Source organism: Entelurus aequoreus, linkage group LG03, assembly GCF_033978785.1.
Source record: "Entelurus aequoreus isolate RoL-2023_Sb linkage group LG03, RoL_Eaeq_v1.1, whole genome shotgun sequence".
NCBI classification, from domain to species: domain Eukaryota; kingdom Metazoa; phylum Chordata; class Actinopteri; order Syngnathiformes; family Syngnathidae; genus Entelurus; species Entelurus aequoreus.
The window spans coordinates 82,932,845-82,955,618 of record NC_084733.1 but is presented as its reverse complement, the minus strand read 5'-3'; the positions used below and the strand labels follow the sequence as shown (position 1 = coordinate 82,955,618).

Genomic DNA, 22,774 nt, shown 5'->3' with positions numbered 1-22,774 from the left:
GATCAATATAAAAAAGGCATATCGTGATACAGTTTTCAGCCCAGTTTTCGCCTAACCCTGGTATATGGCACATCCAATGTAAATTAGCATCAAGCTAACGCATTTTTTGAAAAGTGGATCTTTTAGTATCAATCAAAAACAAATTGTGTTGCGTGTGACCATGTCTGTTGGCATTTTTTTTTTCTGTACCATGACTAGGGAATGTTGTTTGCATTGGGTCGTAGACGTAAATGCTCCGCTTTGTTTCATTCAAACGCTAAGTGGTCACAATTGACTTTGATTATTTAACTCATGACGTCTCACAGGCCAAATGGAAGACGCCCGCGTGCCGTAGTTTGGACACCCCTGGTCTAGAACTTCTCGTCCAGTGTGAGCTGTAGTCCTCAAACAAGACCGCTTCCATGCCAACTCTCCATGGCGGGCGGCGGCGGAACAAAACGAGACGAAGCGCGTTGATGGCAGGCCGGGAGGCCACATGATGGATGGAGGCGGGCAGTCTCGCTGGGAAAACGTCACATGATCTATATTCTGCTTCTCCCGGTGGTCGGCATGGCGACGCCAGCAGAGGAAGGATAGGCGACGACATTAAGCGACCGATTAAAGTGTTTGATATTTTTACTTAAAAGGCCAGAGGGGACGCTGACGCCGGTCTTATCAGTCACTCCCGACATCCCATAATGCCAACCGTGCAGACGTTCTCCCCCTGCACGCCAGCGCCGAGCCATAGCTGGAGGTGCCACTCCAGGAGCTCATTTCTCACCCATCATTGCTGCATAAGTGCGTGAAATGTGGCATGAAAAACGTGTAATGGAGCCAGAAGTGATGACGCAATCACCAGCCGTCTTAAATGGAGCCCAGCGGCGGCGAACGCGATTCCCGCATGGAAATAGCAGAGATTATCTCTCAATAGTCATGCACAATCTTTTTTTTTTTTTTTCAAGACCATACAGATAACTTCCTGCTTCTCAAGACAGATACAGTGGAACCTCCACTTACAAACTTAATTGGTTCTTGAACATGGTTCCTAAATGGGAAAGTTTGTATAGTGAAGCACATTTCTCCATAAGAAACAATGTTCCGTACAGGCCACACCCACTAAATTATAGAAGGAAAAAATATGTTTTCGTTAGAGATGTCCGATAATGGCTTTTTTGCCGATATTCCGATATCGTCCAACTCTTAATTACCGATTCCTATATCAACCGATACTGATATATACAGTCGTGGAATTAACTCATTATTATGCCTAATTTTGTTGTGATGCTCCGCTGGATGCATTAAACAATGTAACAAGGTTTTTCAAAATAAATCAACTCAAGTAATGGAAAAAAATACCAACATGGCACTGCCATATTTATTATTGAAGTCACAAAGTGCTTTTTTTTTTTATAACATGCCTCAAAACAGCAGCTTGGAATTTGGGACATGCTCTCCCTGAGAGAGCATGAGGAGGTTGAGGTGGGGGGGGTTTGAGGGTAGCGTCCCGGGAGAGTTAGTGCTGCAAGGGTTTCTGGGTATTTGTTCTGTTGTGTTTATGTTGTGTTACGGTGCGGATGTTCTCCCGAAATGTGTTTGTCGTTCTTGTTTGGTGTGAGTTCAGAGTGTGGCGCGTATTTGTAACAGTGTTAAAGTTGTTTACACGGCTACCCTCAGTGTGACCTGTATGGCTGTTGACCAGGTATGCGGTGCATTCAATTGTGTGTGTGAAAAGTCGATGATATTATGTGACTTTAAGGTTTATTGGCGCTCTGTACTCCTCCCTACGTTCGTGTACACAGCGGCGTTTTAAAAAGTCATAAATGTTACTTTTTGAAACCGATACCGATAATTTCCGATATTACATTTTAAAGCATTTATCGACATCTCTAGTTTTCGTATATTAGCCGCACCGTACTGTAAGCCGCAGATATATACGTTGTGAAATGAGTTATTTTACAGAAATATTCTGTAAATGTGTATTTACATACTTTGTTTACAAACTGTGTCTGTAACACGGCAGTAAAACGGCTGATCCAACAAAACAGAAGTCATCGTCATGGACCCACTTGCTGCGCAAGCTAGCTGTCCAATCAGCTAAACAGACTCAATAACTGCACATCCGGTCTACCTACATGACAAAATTTAAAAAAAAAAAAAATTCATTACGTTTAGGTGTGTCAAGATTCTGTTCTTAACTTTTATGGACAGAATTTCTAGGCGCAGTCAAGGCGTTGAGGTGATCTGGTTTGGTGGCTGCAGGATTAGGTCTCTGCTTTTTGCATATTATGTGGTCCTGATGGCTTCATCTGGCCAGGATCTTCAGCTCTCACTGGATCTGTTCGCAGCTGAGTGTGAAGCGACTGGGATGAGAATCAGCACCTCCCAAGTCCGAGTCCATGGTTCTCGCCCGGAAAAGGGTGGAGTGCCATCTCTGGGTTGCGGAGGAGATCCTGCCCCAAGTGGAGGACTTCAAGTAGCTCGGAGTCTTGTTCACGAGTGAGGGAAGAGTGGATCGTGAGGTCGACAGGCGGATCGGTGCGGCGTCTTCAGTAATGCGGACGCTGTATCGATCCGTTGTGGTAAAGAAGGATCTGAGCCGGAAGGCAAAGCTCTCCATTTACCGGTCGATCTACGTTCCCATCCTCACCTATGGTCATGAGCTTTGGGTTATGACCGAAAGGACAAGATCACGGGTACAAGCGGCCGAAATGAGTTTCCTCCGCCGGGTGGCGGGTCTCTCCCTTAGAGATAGGGTGAGAAGCTCTGTCATCCGGGGGGAACTCAGAGTAAAGCCGCTGCTCTTCCACATGGAGAGGAGCCAGATGAGGTGGTTCGGGCATCTGGTCAGGATGCCACCCGAACGCCTCCCTAGGGAGGTGTTTCGGGCACATCCGACCGGTAAGAGGCCATGGGGAAGACCCAGGACACGTTGGGAAGACTATGTCTCCCGGCTGGCCTGGGAACGCCTCTGGATACCCCGGGAAGAGCTGGACGAAATGGCTGGGGAGAGGGAAGTCTGGGCTTCCCTGCTTAGGCTGCTGCCCCCGCGACCCGACCTCGGGTAAGCGGAAGAAGATGGATGGATGGATAGGTTTGTCAAAAAAAAAATTTTTTTTGATTGAATCGCTTTTATTTGTAACGATTCTTAATCCATTTAAAATGTATTTATTTTTTTAATCTGTCCTGTCCAGCCACAGATTTATGAACATATCTGCTGTACAGATTTACTTTTCTTGTTGCCTTATTTGTATTCGACTTTATCAAATGTTTGGGAAGCATTTTTGTATACAAAATCAGTTTTCTTTTGAGTAATATAGACATTGATCAGAGCTGTTTGTCTATTTTATGGAGGAATGTGGTTAATCATAGAACTGGCACCCGATGTTATCAAAAAGTATTGATTTTGAATCGAGAATCGAATCGTTACCCCCAAGAATTGAATCGTGTGGTGCCTAAAGATTCACAGCCCTAAATACGATCATGCTTTGTCAAAAAATGTTTGTAATGTAATCTGTGATACTTCTGCCTCGTTAAATGCTCATACATCAGTTGAGGACTATGGTAGAATGAAATAAAGTGTATATATATTCTTTTATAACAAGTTCTGACTGATAGTTCTATTAAACAGACAAGAAGCAAGGAATCATGCAGAGACAGAGTTAAATTTTGCTCAATTGAGGAGAGACGTTTTTTGGGGTTGTACTCTAGTTACAGATCCAAACTACGCTCTAAAGTCAAGCCCACGTGCTTCCTCTATTTATTTGGGAGGTCCCTGGTTACATCACTGAAGCTGTCGCTGAGGGAAGGGGGCAATCTCGACAGCTCCAGTTAGACACAATATATGACTATTAATGAAATGCAAATGTGTTGATACTCGTGATATCGCCTCGTCTCTGCTCTGTCTGCGTCACTGCACTCGATGTTCGGCCTTGGCAGTCAGCAGACTGGAAAGATTCTGGAAACAAACACTGATACGAGACTGGCTTTGCACAGATAGAAAAGTACAACTTCAGCACAATTGATAATAACTATAGCAATGGCCCTTAAAGGCCTACTGAAACCCACTACTACCGACCACGCAGTCTGATAGTTTATATATCAATGATGAAATCTTAACATTGCAACACATGCCAATACGGCCGGGTTAACTTATAAAGTGACATTTTACATTTCCCGGGAAACTTCCGGTTGAAAACGTCTATGTATGATGACGTTTGCACGTGACGTCAATGGTTGAAGCGGAAGTATTGGGACACATTGTATCCCAATACAAACAGCTCTGTTTTCATCGCAAAATTTCACAGTATTCTGGACATCTGTGTCGGTGAATCTTTTGCAATTTGTTTAATGAACAATGGAGACTGCAAAGAAGAAAGCTGTAGGTGGGATCGGTGTATTAGCGGCTGGCTGCAGCAACACAACCAGGAGGACTTTGAGTTGGATAGCAGACGCGCTATCCGACGCTAGCCGCCGACCGCATCGATGATCGGGTGAAGTCCTTCGTCGCGCCGTGGATCGCTGGAACGCAGGTGAGCACGGGTGTTGATGAGCAGATGAGGGCTGGCGTAGGTGGATAGCTAATGTTTTTAGCATAGCTCTGTCGAGGTCCTGTAGCTAAGTTAGCTTCAATGGCGTTGTTAGCAACAGCATTGCTAGGCTTCGCCAGGCGGTACAGCATTAACCGTGTGGTTACAGGTCCAGAGTTTGGTAGTATTGTTGATCTTCTGTCTATCCTTCCAGTCAGGGGTTTATTTCTTTTGTTTCTATCTGCATTTAAGCACGATGCTATCACGTTAGCTCCGTAGCTAAAGGGCTTCGCCGATGTATTGTCGTGGAGATAAAAGTCACTGTGAATGTCCATTTCGCGTTCTCGACTCTCATTTTCAAGAGGATATAGTATCCGAGGTGGTTTGAAATACAAATCCGTGATCCACAATAGAAAAAGGAGAGAGTGTGGAATCCAATGAGCCAGCTTTTACCTAAGTTACGGTCAGAGCGAAAAAAGATACGTCCTGCACTGCACTCTAGTCCTTCGCTCTCGCGTTCCTCATCCACGAATCTTTCATCCTCGCTCTTATTAATGGGGTAATCGTCGCTTTCTCGGTCCAAATCGCTCTCGCTGCTGGTGTAAACAATGGGGAAATGTGAGGAGCCTTTCAACCTGCGACGTCACGCTACTTCCGGTACAGGCAAGGCCTTTTTTTATCAGCGAGCAAAAGTTGCGAACTTTATCGTCGATGTTCTCTACTAAATCCTTTCAGCAAAAATATGGCAATATCGCAAAATGATCAAGTATGACACATAGAATGGATCTGCTATCCCCGTTTAAATAAGAACATGTCATTTCAGTAGGCCTTTAAGCATAAGAGTCGTGTGATAATATATACATAATTATTCTAACAAGTTCTCAATTACGGAACGCTTAACAGGCTGAATATTACATTGTATTAATACATAGAGAATATTAAAACATTGTCATGCGGAGATATGAATACTATTTACTTGTACAACATGTAATGTACAGAATATTTATTCAGGTAGAAATATCACAGACTGCATTAACAAACATCTCCGAGTTTTACTGCAATCCACGGTTTGTGTTAGTAGTGCGTGAAACTGGTATCTAAACCTGATGTAGCTCCTCCTCTGAATGCAAGTGCTCCTACAGCAGCAATACAAATTCTGTATTCCGACATGATACAAAATCTGACAAGACACCAACGCACTGCAGGTAATTTAAAAAAATGTTTTTACATTAAAAGTGTGTTTATATCCTTTTTGTGTTGAGCTGTTTAAAAAGGTAGAATGATTTAGAAATAAATAATTCAAGCAAACTAATTGTCCGGTCGTGGTTTTAAAAATTTGGAAACGATGTGTCCATGGCACACTTATTATTGATGAAAAACTATATTTATTTGTGATTAATGGCAATTAATTGTGAGTTACTATAACAAACTGCGATTAATATGTTAATGGTTTGACAGCACTAATTATTACACATGCGTGTTCACATTGACTCATGAAGATATTGTCGATGCCTCTTGGTCGATGTTGTCGGTGAACCACAGCTCCCCAGTGCTGGCAGCACTCATGGACGCGAGCGCCACCATAATTATCCGACTGATTATTGCAAAGGTTTCTTGACAAACATCTTTGTTCATCTTAACGTCAATAATTTAAGGAGGAAGTAAAAGATTAAAAGCAGCAGGTTTGGTTTTGTCCAGTCGGTCAAACATTTTGCCGGATTGTCAGGCTTTTTTGTTGGCCCTTGATGTGCGCATCAGCGTGTTCACATGGCATGAAGTCGTAATTGCCGCCGCTGACTCATCGCCATGGTGACGTACTCGCCACATGAAGCTTTTGTTGGAGCGCTGAAGTGACGAACGTTTAATTCACAAAGATAATTACCTATGAAGAAATTATATTTTCATCCATAGAAAACAATGCAAGTAGAAATCGCCTGGTCCAGGGTCAAACTGTGGCCATCATTTAAAGGCCTACTGAAATGAATTTTTTAAATTTAAACGGGGATAGCAGATCCATTCTATGTGTCATACTTGATCATTTCGCGATATTGCCATATTTTTGCTGAAAGGATTTAGTAGAGAACATCGACGATAAAGTTCGCAACTTTTGGTTGCTGATAAAAAAAAAAGCCTTGCCTGTACCGGAAGTAGCGTGACGTCGCAGGTTGAAAGGCTCCTCACATTTCCCCGTTGTTTACACCAGCAGCGAGAGCGATTCGGACCGAGAAAGCGACGATTACCCCATTAATTTGAGCGAGGATGAAAGATTTGTGGATGAGGAACGTGAGAGTGAAGGATTAGAGTGCAGTGCAGGACGTATCATTTTTGGCTCTGACCGTAACTTAGGTACAAGCTGGCTCATTGGATTCCACACTCTCTCCTTTTTCTATTGTGGATCACGGATTTGTATTTTAAACCACCTCGGATACTATATCCTCTTGAAAATGAGAGTTGAGAACGCGAAATGGACATTCACAGTGACTTTTATCTCCCCTTTAGCGAAGCACTTTAGCTACTGAGCTAACGTGATAGCATCGGGCTTAACTGCAGATAGAAACAAAATAAATAAACCCCTGACTGGAAGGATAGACAGAAAATCAACAATACTATTAAACCATGGACCTGTAAATACACGGTTAATGCTTTCCAGCCTGGCAAAGCTTAACAATGCTGTTGCTAACGATGCCATTGAAGCTAACTTAGCTACGGGACCTCACAGAGCTATGCTAAAAACATTAGCTATCCACCTACGCCAGCCAGCCCTCATCTGCTCATCAACACCTGTGCTCACCTGCGTTCCAGCGATCGACGGAGCGACGAAGGACTTCACCCGATCATCGATGCGGTCGGCGGCTAGCGTCGGATAGCGCGTCTGCTATCCAAGTCAAAGTCCTCCTGGTTGTGTTGCTGCAGCCAGCCGCTAATACACCGATCCCACCTACAACTTTCTTCTTTGCAGTCTCCATTGTTCATTAAACAAATTGCAAAAGATTCACCAACACAGATGTCCAGAATACTGTGGAATTTTGAAATGAAAACAGAGATTTTTTGTATTGGATTCAATGGGGTACCAATACTTCCGTTTATCTAGTGACGTCATGCGCACACGCCATCATACATAGACGTTTTCAACCGGAAGTTTAGCGGGAAATTTAAAATTGCACTTTATAAGTTAACCCGGCCGTATTGGCATGTGTTGCAATGTTAAGATTTCATCATTGATATATAAACTATCAGACTGCGTGGTCGGTAGTAGTGGCTTTCAGTAGGCCTTTAACAATAAGTTCCTTTGACAAAGATATATTTTTTTAAAGTGCCATTAACGTTTTTGACCCTCGGTAGGCCCGTAGTTTGAGCAAATGTGTAACGGCGTCCAGTTACTGTTGAGCCGCAAGCTCGAAAAAAAATGGGGACCCTGTGGAGGTTGCCCCCCAGTGGGTTCTTTGGACCACCAAGCACCGACATGGTTCAATATAGTTTTATTTTCCAATCAAGTCTCTCTGTTGCTTTCCAGCAATTGTCTTTTTGTGACGGTGACAGGCACGCTCTCGCTCTCACGCCAGCTCCAGCTAACACTCTCCTCCAGGCTGCTGCTTAAACAGAGTGACAGATGATTAGATAATCAGGCCCACCTGGGCCATCTACGCACCTGTCGCTGACTTCGAGGCCGGTCCTGGCACGCCCCGTTCCGCTGCAGGCCCGCAGGCCACGCCCCCCTCCACAGACCCGATGGGAAATCTCAGATCCAAAGCCATGGCAAGTCGACAAGACAATTTGACCTTCAATTGCCGTGAGACGAGCATTGTTGATTGTAGTGAAGAGAAGCTTCTTGTCCGTGTTTGGAGTACAGTTAAGTGCACTGAAAACATAAAATGTAGATTGCTACACGAACTGCTTTAGTGGGATGGAATACAAGCTCAGCAGAACCAAAGACGGTAGTGAGGACGTCTAAAAGTCACTTTTATCGGAGATTTTCGTCAAAACATGTCAAGTTTTTTCTCATTCCAATCACACACGCCCGGTTGGTGGCTTCTCAATAATAGCGTTATGCTTCACATCCTGTCTAACCAACAAAACAACGAAAAATTGTCCTAAAATCTGATCATGCTATTTTGTTATTCTGTGATATTTCTACCTAAATAAATGTTTTCTGGCAGATTGAAGTTAAGTGTATTGTAATGGCAGCTGCGATATGAAGGAGGAAGATTGTCTTTGAACAAGGTCGTCTTCTAGACTAGGTTTAATACTGCGGGCATGCCCGCCACTGCCCTCTGCAGCCCACGTCGGGTAATTACAGTTGACTACACAATATTACCATTGCTATGGTGTATTCTTTCATAACCTGTTCTGATTGATAGTCTGCAATTACAGAATTTTAAACAGGCGGAATATTACATTTTATTAATAAGTAGGTAGAGAAGGGTAAAGTATTGAGATATGAATGCCATTAACTTGTACAACATGTAAAGTACAGAATATCAGAAACATTTATTAGGTAGAAAAAACATCACCAAACATCTTTGACAATTAAAGCATGATCGTAACAATTCACATTTTGTGTTACTAATGCGTGAAACTGCTATCGAAACATGGAAGTGTAGCTCCTCTCCTCTAAATGCAAGTGCTAAATTCGGTATTCCTACAAACTCTAACAAGACACCATGTCGTTTTTTTAAATTATTTTTAAAAGCGTGTTTATATCCTTTTTGTGTTGAGCTGTTTCAAAAAGCATAATGTTTAAAAACATTTCATGAAAGCAAATTAATTGTCTGTTCATGGTATTAAAAACTTAAGAATTACCTGTCGAGGGTACACTTATCAATGACGGAAAATTATTTTCTGCGATTAATCATGCTTAATTTTGAGTTACCTATGAATAATGCGATTAATCGCCATAAAAATGTTAATCATTTGACAGCCCTAACTTAACTATATTTATATATAAATAATTTATATATAAATAATTTTTGTTTCATCTGACCACAGAACTTTCCTCCAGAAGGTCTTATCTTTGTCCATGTGATGTCAGATGAAACAAAAATTGAGCTGTTTGGCCACAATACCCAGCAAGATGTTTGGAGGAGAAAAGGTGAGGCCTTTAATCCCAGGAACATCATGCCTACCGTCAACCATGGTGGTGGTAGTATTATGCTCTGGGCCTGTTTTGCTGCCAACGGAACTGGTGCTTAAAATGGGACAATGAGAAAGGAGGATTACCTCCAAATTCTTCAGGACAACCTAAAATCATCAGCCCGGAGGTTGGGTCTTGGGCACAGTTGGGTGTTCCAACAGGACAATGACCCCAAACACACGTCAAAAGTGGTAAAGGAATTAAGGTTTTAGAATGGTCTTCCCAAAGTCCTGACTTAAACGTGTGGACAATGCTGAAGAAACAAGTCCATGTCAGAAAACCAACAAATTTAGCTGAACTGCACCAATTTTGTCAAGAGGAGTGGTCAAAAATTCAACCAGAAGCTTGTGGATGGCTACCAAAAGCACCTTATTGCAGTGAAACTTGCCAAGGGACATGTAAGCAAATATTAACATTGCTGTATGTATACTTTTGACCCAGCAGATTTGCTCACATTTTCAGTAGACCCATAATAAATTCATAAAAGAACCAAACTTCATGAATGTTTTTTGTGACCAACAAGTATGTGCTCCAATCACTCTATCACAAAAAAATAAGAGTTGTACAAATGATTGGAAACTCAAGACAGCCATACAAATTTCAATGTCGCCCATCCTCGTAGCATAAAGCATTTTTTAAAACTGCAAGTCAGTCAAATAAATTTGGGATGTTACAAACTTGTTGCGGAGCATCTGTCGACACCTTTTTTCATTTTCTACCTTAGAGGCCCCTGCTCTGCTGCCGTGTAAATAATTTAGTGACATTTTTAAACCCCAATTAAATGGAGCAGCAGGGGAGGGAAGAGCCCCCCTGCCGATCTATTCATTAGTAATAATGGCTGACATTAACGCGGCCAGATAACAGAGAGGAGAACGCCGCAGTGTGACTCACAGCCTCTCGCTTAACGACGCGAGAGAGGAACTTTATGCCAATACATCAAACTCATTTTCTCCTTTGATCTATTTATTTTCAGTCGCCATGTTGACATCAGACGACCTCAGCGATATTTGCTGGGCACTGATTGAAGCTAAAAAGCTAGCATTGAATATTAGCATGCAAATGTTAGCTTGTTATAGCAGGAACAGTTGGCATACTTGCGAGACGGAGACATGTTTCAAAACCCATGAAGTTTAAGTTCAGATGATCAAATGAGTAAAAATGCCAGCATAAAACATGAACATGCTAACATTAGTATGATAGCATAGGAAGAGTTAGCATACTTCCAAGATGGCGCCAAGTATCAAAATGAATGATTTTTAGGTTCCAACGTACAGAATGAGCTAAAATGCTGGTATAATTAGCATGCTAACATTAACATGTTACTATAGGAACAATCCAGTCCATGGTTTTTAGGGTTACATAAATACAATTTGTTAAAATACCAGCATAAAACCATAGAATGCTAACATAGGAAAAGTTAGCGTACTCGTAAGATGCTGCCAAATGTAAAATTTCCATAATTTTTAAGTTCATATAGACAACATTCGTTAAAATGCTTGTATAAAGTGTTAGCATGATGACATAGGAAAAGTTAACATACTTCTAAAATGGCGCCAAGTATCATAAACCATGATTTATAGGCTTGTTTAAACGAGTAAAATTACTTAAATTGCTAGTATAAAATATAAGCATGCTAACATAGTAAAAGTTAGCGTACTTCTAAGAATGTACCAAGTATCAAAATCCATGACATTTAGGTTTGAACGTACAAAATTGGCAAAAATGCTATGATGAAACGTTAACATTAGTATGATAACATAGGAAGAGTTAGCATACTTCCAAGATGGCGCCAAGTATCAAAATGAATGATTTTTAGGTTCCAACGTACAGAATGAGCTAAAATGCTGGTATAATTAGCATGCTAACATTAACATGTTACTATAGGAACAATCCAGTCCATGGTTTTTAGGGTTACATAAATACAATTTGTTAAAATACTGGCATGAAACCATAGAATGCTAACATAGGAAATGTTGGCGTACTCGTAAGATGCTGCCAAGTGTCATACTTCCATAATTTTTAAGTTCATATAGACAATATTCGTTAAAATGCTTGTATAAAGTGTTAGCATGATGACATAGGAAAAGTTAACATACTTCTAAAATGGCGCCAAGTATCATAAACCATGATTTATAGGTTTGTTTAAACGAGTAAAATTACTTAAATTGCTAGTATAAAATGAGCAATTTAAAAAAAAAAGTTAGCGTACTTCTAAGAATCTACCAAGTATCAAAATCCATGACATTAAGGTTTGAACGTACAAAATTAGCAAAAATGCTATGATGAAACGTTTACATTAGTATGATAACATAGGAAGAGTTAGCATACTTCCAAGATGGCGCCAAGTATCAAAATGAATGATTTTTAGGTTCCAACGTACAGAATGAGCTAAAATGCTGGTATAATTAGCATGCTAACATTAACATGTTACTATAGGAACAATCCAGTCCATGGTTTAGGGTTACAAAAATACAATTTGTTAAAATACTAGCATAAAACCATAGAATGCTAACATAGGAAAAGCTAGCGTACTCGTAAGATGCTGCCAAGTGTCAAATTTCCATAATTTTTAAGTTCATATAGACAACATTCGTTAAAATGCTTGTATAAAGTGTTAGCATGATGACATAGGAAAAGTTAACATACTTCTAAAATGGCGCCAAGTATCATAAACCATGATTTATAGGTTTGTTTAAACGAGTAAAATTACTTAAATTGCTAGTATAAAATATAAGCATGCTAACATAGTAAAAGTTAGCGTACTTCTAAGAATGTACCAAGTATCAAAATCCATGACATTTAGGTTTGAACGTACAAAATTAGCAAAAATGCTATGATGAAACGTTAACATTAGTATGATAACATAGGAAGAGTTAGCATACTTCCAAGATGGCGCCAAGTATCAAAATGAATTATTTTTAGGTTCCAACGTACAGAATGAGCTAAAATGCTGGTATAATTAGCATGCTAACATTAACATGTTACTATAGGAACAATCCAGTCCATGGTTTTTAGGGATACATAAATACAATTTGTTAAAATACTGGCATGAAACCATAGAATGCTAACATAGGAAATGTTGGCGTACTCGTAAGATGCTGCCAAGTGTCATACTTCCATAATTTTTAAGTTCATATAGACAACATTCGTTAAAATGCTTGTATAAAGTGTTAGCATGATGACATAGGAAAAGTTAACATACTTCTAAAATGGCGGCAAGTATCATAAACCATGATTTATAGGTTTGTTTGAACGAGTAAAATTACTTAAATTGCTAATATAAAATGTAAGCATGCTAACATGGTAAAAGTTAGCGTACTTCTAAGAAAGTACCAAGTATCAAAATCCATGACATTTAGGTTTGAACGTACAAAATTAGCAAAAATGCTATGATGAAACGTTAACATTAGTATGATAACATATAGGAAGAGTTAGCATACTTCCAAGATGGCGCCAAGTATCAAAATGAATGATTTTTAGGTTCCAACGTACAGAATGAGCTAAAATGCTGGTATAACTAGCATGCTAACATTAACATGTTACTATAAGAACAATCCAGTCCATGGTTTTTAGGGTTACATAAATACAATTTGTTAAAATACTAGCATAAAACCATAGAATGCTAACATAGGAAAAGTTAGCATACTCGTAAGATGCTGCCAAGTGTCAAATTTCCATAATTTTTAAGTTCATATAGACAACATTCGTTAAAATGCTTGTATAAAGTGTTAGCATGATGACATAGGAAAAGTTAACATACTTCTAAAATGGCGCCAAGTATCATAAACCATGATTTATAGGTTTGTTTGAACGAGTAAAATTACTTAAATTGCTAGTATAAAATGAGCAATTTAAAAAAAAAAGTTAGCGTACTTCTAAGAATCTACCAAGTATCAAAATCCATGACATTTAGGTTTGAACGTAGAAAATTAGCAAAAATGCTATGATGAAACGTTTACATTAGTATGATAACATAGGAAGAGTTAGCATACTTCCAAGATGGCGCCAAGTATCAAAATGAATGATTTTTAGGTTCCAACGTACAGAATGAGTTAAAATGCTGGTATAATTAGCATGCTAACATTAACATGTTACTATAGGAACAATCCAGTCCATGGTTTTTAGGGTTACATAAATACAACTTGTTAAAATACTGGCATGAAACCATAGAATGCTAACATAGGAAAAGTTAACGTACTTGTAAGATGCTGCCAAGTGCCAAATTTCCATAATATTCAAGTTTATATGGACAAAATTCGTTAAAATGCTAGCATAAAGTGTTAGAATGCTAACGTTAGCATGATGACGTAAGAAAAGTTAACATACTTCTAAAGTGGCACCAAGTATCACAAACCATGATTTATAGGTTTGTTTAAATGAGTAAAATTACTTAAATTGCTAGCATAAAATATAAGCATGCTAACATAGTAAAAGTTAGCGTACTTCTAAGAATGTACCAAATATCAAAATCCATGACATTTAGGTTTGAACGTACAAAATTAGCAAAAATGCTATGATGAAACATAAAAACACTAATTATAAGGGAGTGTAATACAAACTGTAGGACTTCATCAAACAATAAATGAAAATTAACTTAATAACGTTGCGGTCATTGAGAAATTGCTACGTCTGTGTGTTTCTTGTCCTCGTCTCTGGCTTTAAAACTATAAACACAAGGTCTTGTAATGTCCGAAAGCGTTAAAACCCCTGCCTCACTATCGCCCGCTCCGCTGGACGGCAAAAAGAAAGGGCTCTCGGGGCACAAACTTTGCCATTCTTTGGTGACATTAGGTGTGTAGTCCTTAACTCCGACACCATGTCATGTTCATGAGGAAGCTGAGCTTGTTTCATACACGACTCCTTTATTTCAGTCTCCACTTCAACACACTGTTGCGTCTGCCCAGTACTCCCTCTCAAGGAATAAAAGTCACTGGTCAATCCCAAGTTCTTTCAGATGACATATATGCAGAGTAAGAAGGACCATCAAGACAGAATAGGAATATTAACAAGTTTTACTGAAGCTTCAGGAGACCAGTCCACATCAATACAGGCATACCGTCATCTCGGGATGGTCTAACATTCAAACGGAGAGAAACTACCTCTTGAATCGGAAAGCAGGCCCCCCAGAAAGGAATGCCTCCCTCTTCCGTCTGTGTGTTTGTCTTCGTCTCTGGCTTTAAAACTATAAACACAAGGTCTTGTAATGTCCTAAAGCGTTAAATCCCTGCCTCACTATCGCCCGCTCCGCTGGACGGCAAAAAGAAAGGGCTCTCGGGGCACAAAACTTTGCCATTCTTTGGTGACATTAGGTGTGTAGTCCTTAACTCCGACACCATGTCATGTTCATGAGGAAGCTGAGCTTGTTTCATACACGACTCCTTTATTTCAGTCTCCTCTTCAACACACGGTTGCGTCTGCCCAGTATTCCCTCTCAGGGAATTAATGTCACTGGTCAATCCAAAATTCTTTCAGATGACATATATGCAGAGTAAGAAGGACCATCAAGACAGAATAGGAATATTAACAAGTTTTACTGAAGCTTCAGGAGACCAGCCCACATCAATACAGGCATACCGTCATCTCGGGATGGTCTAACATTCAAACGGAAAGAAACTACCTCTTGAATCGGAAAGCAGTCCCCCCCAGAAAGGAATGCCTCCCCCTTCCCCAGCACTGATAAGGAGGGGGATGCATCCTTTTCACATTCCAAAGCCTAAAACACTACACAGACCTCTGTAGACAATGAGAAACTGGTATACAGAGTATACATGGAAAAATACTAGCTGCTCCAAACATGACTATGAATAAAGAAAGAACTCTTAAACATATATGCATTCTCCACAACACGTGAGCTAACTTGGCTAACATTAGCAACTCTCGTGACGCAGACGCCTCACGTGACCTACGGAGGTCTAGGATGGTCAAACAAGGCAATTCTCACAACAGACCACGACTTTGCCTGACTCTTCATACATGGCGTGTCATGGTTCTGGTCTCCGTGTCCTCAGGGCTTCCTGAAGAGCGAGCGCGTCTCCAAGATGGTCCAGGGCGGCGGCTACTCGGCCGGCGACTTCCGCGAGGTGTTCAAGAAGAACATCGAGCGCCGCGTGCGCGGCCTGCCGGAGATCGACGGCCTGAGCAAGGAGACGGTGCTGACCTCGTGGATCGCCAAGTACGACGCCATCTACAGGGGCGACGAGGACATGCGGCGCCAGCCCCAGCGGGCGCACATGAGCGCCGTGTCAGGGCTTATCCTCAGCAAGGAGCAGCTCTACGAGATGTTCCAGCAGATCCTCGGCGTCCGCAAGTTTGAGCACCAGCTGCTGTACAACGCCTGCCAGGTGAGCCGCCCACTTTGACACTGAAATAGTACAAGTAACTCTTACAGGAAGTGAAGAAATGGGGACGTTTTTGCAGCAAGATCCACTCTTCCAGGCAGACTTTCTACAGGATTTAGGAGGTTTTGACCATTTAAAGCACAGTAACATCTCGCTATACGAGAATAATCAATTCTGTTTATTTACATACCTAAATTGTTGTAAACGTGTCAGCAAATTAGCTAATGCTAACGATGCTAGCTTGACTACATTACGACAACACGGACAAAAATGCATGAAAACATTCCTACAGACGTCACACGTGGGACGGTTTAGTAAGTAAGAATAGTTTTAGTTATATTGTAAAACTTACAAACGTTCGAACTGAAACGCTATGGACGGTTATACTTCCGGTTTAGGGCACGGAACAGGAAGCACATTTTCAACACGCATTTAAAAGTACAGTAACATCTCTCTATATGAGATTAATCAATTTTTTGACGCAGTTTGTACCTTGAAAAACTTGTATTGCGAAATATTTAAATGAATTAAAATTTCCTGGCTATTTAGCTGTCAGGTTTAAACACCAAACTATCTATTAAACAGGACAAGAAGCAAGGAATCAAACCGAGACAGGATTCAATTTAGCTCATGACGAGAGCGCGTGGACCTGCATCCTCGTACAGTGTCACCCCACGCTCTGAGGAAAAAGTTCCACGCCTCCCCATTTATTTGGGCATTCCCTGATTACATAGTTGCAGCTGCTTCTAAGGGAAGGGGTCTCATTATGCAGCAGCTGCACTGGGTCATAAACAGTTAAAACAAAGGGTGCTTGGAGCGGTGTCAGGTTTGCCCCCTCTCTGCTAGTCCCGATAAGGCCCTTCCCGTGGCTGTACATATCTGAGAAACCGACACCTCTACGGTGCGTTCCATCGCACACAGTGGATATTTACAAGCTGTCCGCCTTTTGCTTGATAAGATCAAAGACAGCTTTTTAAGCACCAGTAGTTAGTAACCAGGGCAACCTTAACTGCAAGCAAACAAGTTATGTGATAACTTATATACAATTATTCTGACAATAACGCACCCATATTTTTACATATATTCACCGCATCAAACTATTAACTGCAGATATTTACATACCTAAATTGTTGTAAACGTGTTAGCAAATTAGCTAATGCTAACGACGCTACCTTGATTACATTACGATAGCACGTAAAAATATGCATGAAAACACTCCTACAGACGTCACACATGGGACGGTTTAGTAAGTAAGAATAGTTTTAGTTATATTGTAAAACTTACAAACGTTGCTTGCAGTGATGAATGAAGAATCCATTCGAGCTGAAACGCTATGGACGGTTATACTTCCGGTTTAGGGCACGGAACAGGAAACACATTTTCAACACACCTTTAAAAGTACAGTAACATCTCGCTGTATGAGATTTTAATCAATTCTGTGACACAGCTCCTACCTTGAAAAACTTGTATTGCGAAATATTTAAATAAATTAAAATTTCCTGGCTATATAGCTGTCAGGTTCAAACACCGAACTATCTATTAAACAGGACAAGAAGCAAGGAATCAAACCGAGACAGGATTCAATTTAGCTCATGACGAGAGCGCGTGGACCTGCATCTTTGTACAGTGTCACACCACGCTCTGAGGAAAAAGTTCCACGCCTCCCCATTTATTTGGGCATTCCCTGATTACATAGTTGCAGCTGCTTCTAAGGGGAGGGGTCTCATTATGCAGCAGCTGCACTGGGTCATAAACAGTTAAAACAAAGGGTGCTTGGAGCGGTGTCAGGTTTGCCCCCTCTCTGCTTGCCTTCCCGTGGTTGTCCAGATCTGAGAAACCGACACCTCTACGGCACATTCCATCGCACACAGTGGAGATTTACAAGCTGTCCGCCTTTTGTTTGATAAGCTTCAAGGCAGCTTTTTAAGCACCAGTGGATAGTAACCAGGGCAACCGGTCTTCACGCAGGGCAACCAGAACTGCAAGCAAACAAGTTGTGTGATAACTTATATACAATTATTCTGACAATAACGCACCCATATTTTTACATACATTCACCGCATCAAACTATTAACCGCAGATATGTACAGGTACGAAAAAATGTGTAAATGTTTATTCACATACCTAAATTGTTGTAAACGTGTTAGCAAATTAGCTAATGCTAACGACGCTAACTTGATTACATTACGGTAGCACAAACAAATATGCATGAACACACTCCTACAGACGTCACACATGGGACGGTTCAGTAAAGTAAGAATTGTTTGTTATATTGTGGAAACTTAAAAACGTTGCTTGGAGTGATGAATGAAGAATCCATTCGAGCTGAAACACTATGGACGGTTGTACTTCCTGTTTAAGGCACGGAACAGGAAGCGCGTTTTCAACACGCATTTAAAAGTACAGTAACGTCTCGCTATACGAGATTAATCAATTCTGTGACGCAGTTTGTACCTTGAAAAGCTTTTATTGCGAAATATTGAAATTAATTCAAATTTCCTGGCTATATAGCGCACCAGTAATTAGGCCACACCCATATTATTACAAATATTCACCGCATTGCAGATACAGTCGTGCTCATAAGTTTACATACCCTGGGAGAATTTATGATTTCTTGGCCATTCTTCATAAAATATGAATGATAACACAATATGCTTAATGGTTGTGTGAATCTATTTATTGGCAAACAACTGTGTTTAGTCTTTTTAAATCAAAATTACAAAAGAAAGTACCCAAATGACCCTGATCAAAAGTTTACATACCCCAGTGACTTTGATCTGATAACATGCACAAAAGTTGACACAAACAGGTTTGAATGGCTAATCAAGGTTCCAATCCTCACCTGTGACCTGTTTGTTTGTAATTAATGTGTGTGTATAAAAGGTCAGTGAGTTTCTGAGCTTCTGACAGACCATTGCATCTTTCATCCAGTGCTGCACAGATGTTTCTGGATTCTGAGTCATAAGGAAGGCAAAATAATTGTCAAAGAATCTGCGAGAAAAGGTAATTGGACTGCATAAAACAGGAAAGGTGTATAAAAAGATATCCAAGGAATTGAGGATGCCAATCAGCAGTGTTCAAACGCTGATTAAGAAGTGGAGAATGAGGGATTCAGGTAGACCAGCAAAGATTTCAGCCACAACTGCCAGGAAAATTGTTCGAGATGCAAAGAAAAATCCACAAATAACTTCAGCTGAAACACAGGACTCTCTGAAAAATTGTGGTGTGGCTGTTTGAAGATGCACAATAAGGAGGCACTTGAAGAAAAATGGGCTGCATGGTCGAGGGGTCGAAAAGTTCAATTTTGGTCTCATCGCTCCAAATTACTTTGTTCCAGAAGTTTTGAGGCTTGTCTCTGTGCTGTTTGGTGTAATGTAAGCAGGATACTTTGTGACATTTGCGCAGAAATGGCTTTCTTCTGGCGACTCGACCATGCAACCCATTTTTCTTCAAGTGCCTCCTTATTGGGCATCTTGAAACAGCCACACCACAATTTTTCAGAGAGTCCTGTATTTCAGCCGAAGTTATTTGTGGATTTATTATTTATTATTTTGATGTAAAAAGACTAAACACAGTTGTTTGCCAATAAATAGCTTCACACAACCATTAAGCATGAGTGGCAGAAAGGTTATTGTGTTATCATTCATATTCTCTGAAGAATGGCCAAGAAATCATAAATTCTCCCAGGGTACGTAAACTTATGAGCACAACTGTACTGTTGTTTACATACTGTTTGTTTACATACCTAAATTGTTGTAAACGTGTTAGCAAATTGGCTAATGCTATAGATCAGGGGTCGGGAACCTTTTTGGCTGAGAGAGCCATGAAAGTCAAATATTTTAAAATGTATTTCCGTGAGAGCCATATAATATTTTTTAACACTGAACACAACTAAATGCGTGCATTTTTAAGTAAGGCCAACATTTTTAGAGTATAATAAGTCTCTTATTCTTTTTAATAACATTGTTATTCTGAAGCTAACCAATAATAAATAAAATACTTATTTAATGCGACTTCTTGAACAGGTGTGGTAGAAAACGGATGGATGGATTAAAATGCATGAGAATGTTTTATATTTTGTACGTTATTTTTAACACTGTGATTACCAGCGGAATTATTCATTACTTATTGTGTTGAGCAATGTCAGCTAAGATTTATCTGAGAGCCAGATGCAGTCATCAAAAGAGCCACATCTGGCTTTAGAGCCATAGGTTCCCTACCCCTGCTATAGATGCTAGCTTGATTGCATTTCGACAGCACGTACAAATATGCATGAAAACACTCCTACAGACGTCACACATGGGACGGTTTAGTAAGTAAGAATTGTTTTAGTTATATTGTAAAACTTACAAACGTTGCTTGGAGTGGTGAATGAAGAATCCATTCGAGCTGAAATGCTATGGACGGTTGTACTTCCGGTTCAAGGCACGAAACAGGAAGCATATTTTCAACCCGTAGCACCTGCAGTGAGCGAACCCGTCCAAAAGGTGGCGCCACACACCTTTTCAGTGTCTCTGTCGGCGTTACATGAAAACTCCATTATGGCCTCTAGTGAAGAAGAATCCATAAATTAGCCGCAGGGTTCAAAGCTTGGGGAAAATGTAGTGGAAAATACAGTAAAATCAATTTAACTGCCGCCTTGCCCCCCAAAATATTACAATTTTAAACATGTAACATGCCTTTTAAAAAGAAAAATTAACTTTAGGATAAGGAAAAAGAATACAATAGAATGTAGTACAAACAACTAGCTAACCGGATGTTTCCTTCGGATCTGACGGGATTCACTGTGACTTTCACTACGCCAACTACTGGTGCGGATGCTCATAACAGTTGTATTTCCTCCATGGATGAGAGTGATGTAAGGGAAGGTTACAGTGTTGACATGTTTACATTCACAAGCTACTACACATTCTTGTTGCCAAGCAACCAATCAGTGCGCCGAGCCCCTGCGACTGTGAAATTTCCGGTGCCCGTCAAGTTCTTTGCGTAAAACCCAAACGACTTCACCGCTCGTATTTTAATACAGGCATAAACGTGCACTTGTTTTTCTCAAGCTGCTGATGATGCAGGTGAAGCTTTTTTATGCAGTTAAAAGCCAGCAAAGCATCGTTTATCAGCTTTTATGAGTTTGGAAAACATTTAATTAGATCTCTTTCTCTTCTGCCTCACGTCCCAATTACGACTTCTTCACCTCTTTATTCACACGCTTATCGCCATTGAAACGCTGCCAGTCGTAGAAATACTGCAGTACCTCGGGATAATGAGTTTTGTGACGCAGCTCATACCTAAAAGAAAACGGCATCACCCATTAAAATGAATTTAATCAGTTTAATCTGTTTGTACCCCCAAAACATCACAATTTTAACATGTAACTTTTAGATAATAAACATTGTACAATAATACAATTTGGGGCGGCATGGCGTAGTGCAGGCCTGGGCAACTATTTGACTCCGGGGGGCCAGATTTAGATAAAAAAGTGTGTCTGGGGGCCGGTATATCTATTTTTAGGAACACTAATACAAAACCTCACAATAATGATTGAAAGCTAAAATTTTATGACTGACCGCCTTAAAAAACAGAATGGAATTTGACATTTTTTTACTGAATGAGACACCCAGAATGTACATGAAAATAAAGAATGTGGGATTTACAATATTAACTATGAAGGATAAAACACTGAATTAGGGCTGCAACTAACGATTAATTTGATAATCGATTAATCTGTCGATTATTACTTCGATTAATCGATTAATAATCGGATAAAAGAGACAAACTACATTTCTATCCTATCCAGTATTTTATTGGGAAAAAAACAGCATACTGGCACCATACTTATTTTGATTATTGTTTCTCAGCTGTTTGTAAATGCTGCAGTTTATAAATAAAGGTTTATTTAAAAAATAAAAAAAAAATAAAAATCTTTTTTTTTTTTAAAAACTCTGCGCATGCGCATAGCATAGATCCAACGAATCGATGACTAAATTAATCGGCAACTATTTTAATAATCGATTTTAATCGATTTAATCGATTAGTTGTTGCAGCCCTACACTGAATATTGACAACATAGTTTACAATCAACCGAAACACAACCAAAATGCAACAAACATAGTGAAATATGAACGCGAAAAAAACCCCCACCTACAATCTGAGATCTCATAGTGACCAAAGTAACTAATTAGATGACCATAGTAACTTATTAGATGACCATAGTAACTAGTATATCATGCAGATTCCAAGCATTGAAAGACTTAGTATAGTTGAAGACTTACAGTCATTTGAAAACATCACTGCACATCATAATGGCAGCTACACTTTCCATCTTAAACATCTAAAACAATTATTTAGGAATGTCCATATTGAAAAGCTCAACGGGCCGCATGCGGCCCCCGGGCCTTAATTTGCCCAGGTCTGGCATACTGGGTAGAACGCCCGTGTCAGAAACCTGAGGGTTGCAGGTTCGCTCCCCGCCTCTTACCATCCAAATCGCTGCCGTTGTGTCCTAGGGCAGGACACTTCACCATTGCCCCAGGTGCCGCTCACACTGGTGAATGAATGATGAATGATAGGTGGTGGTCAGAGGGGCCGTAAGCGCAAACTGGCAGCCATACTTCCGTCAGTCTACCCCAGGGCAGCTGTGGCTACGAAAGTAGCTTACAACCACCAGGTGTGAATGACTGATGGGTTCTCACTTCTCTGTGAAGCGCTTTGAGTGTATAGAAAAGCGCTATATAAATCTAATCCATTATTATTATTATTATTATTAATACTAGAAAATTCCCACGGAAATTTTGATGGGCCTG

General features: G+C 40.3%; 1 protein-coding gene across 5 annotated transcripts in view; it reads left to right on the top strand.

Moving 5' to 3' along the window:
- LOC133646972 (calcium-dependent secretion activator 2-like) overlaps positions 1-22,774 on the top strand; it is a 269,411-nt gene that overhangs the window by 50,438 nt on the left and 196,199 nt on the right. For all 5 annotated transcript variants that reach the window (XM_062042966.1, XM_062042965.1, XM_062042963.1 and 2 more), the window contains exon 3: positions 15,645-15,977. In XM_062042966.1, the coding sequence (XP_061898950.1) occupies positions 15,645-15,977 (333 nt within the window). The remainder of the gene's footprint in view (positions 1-15,644; positions 15,978-22,774) is intronic.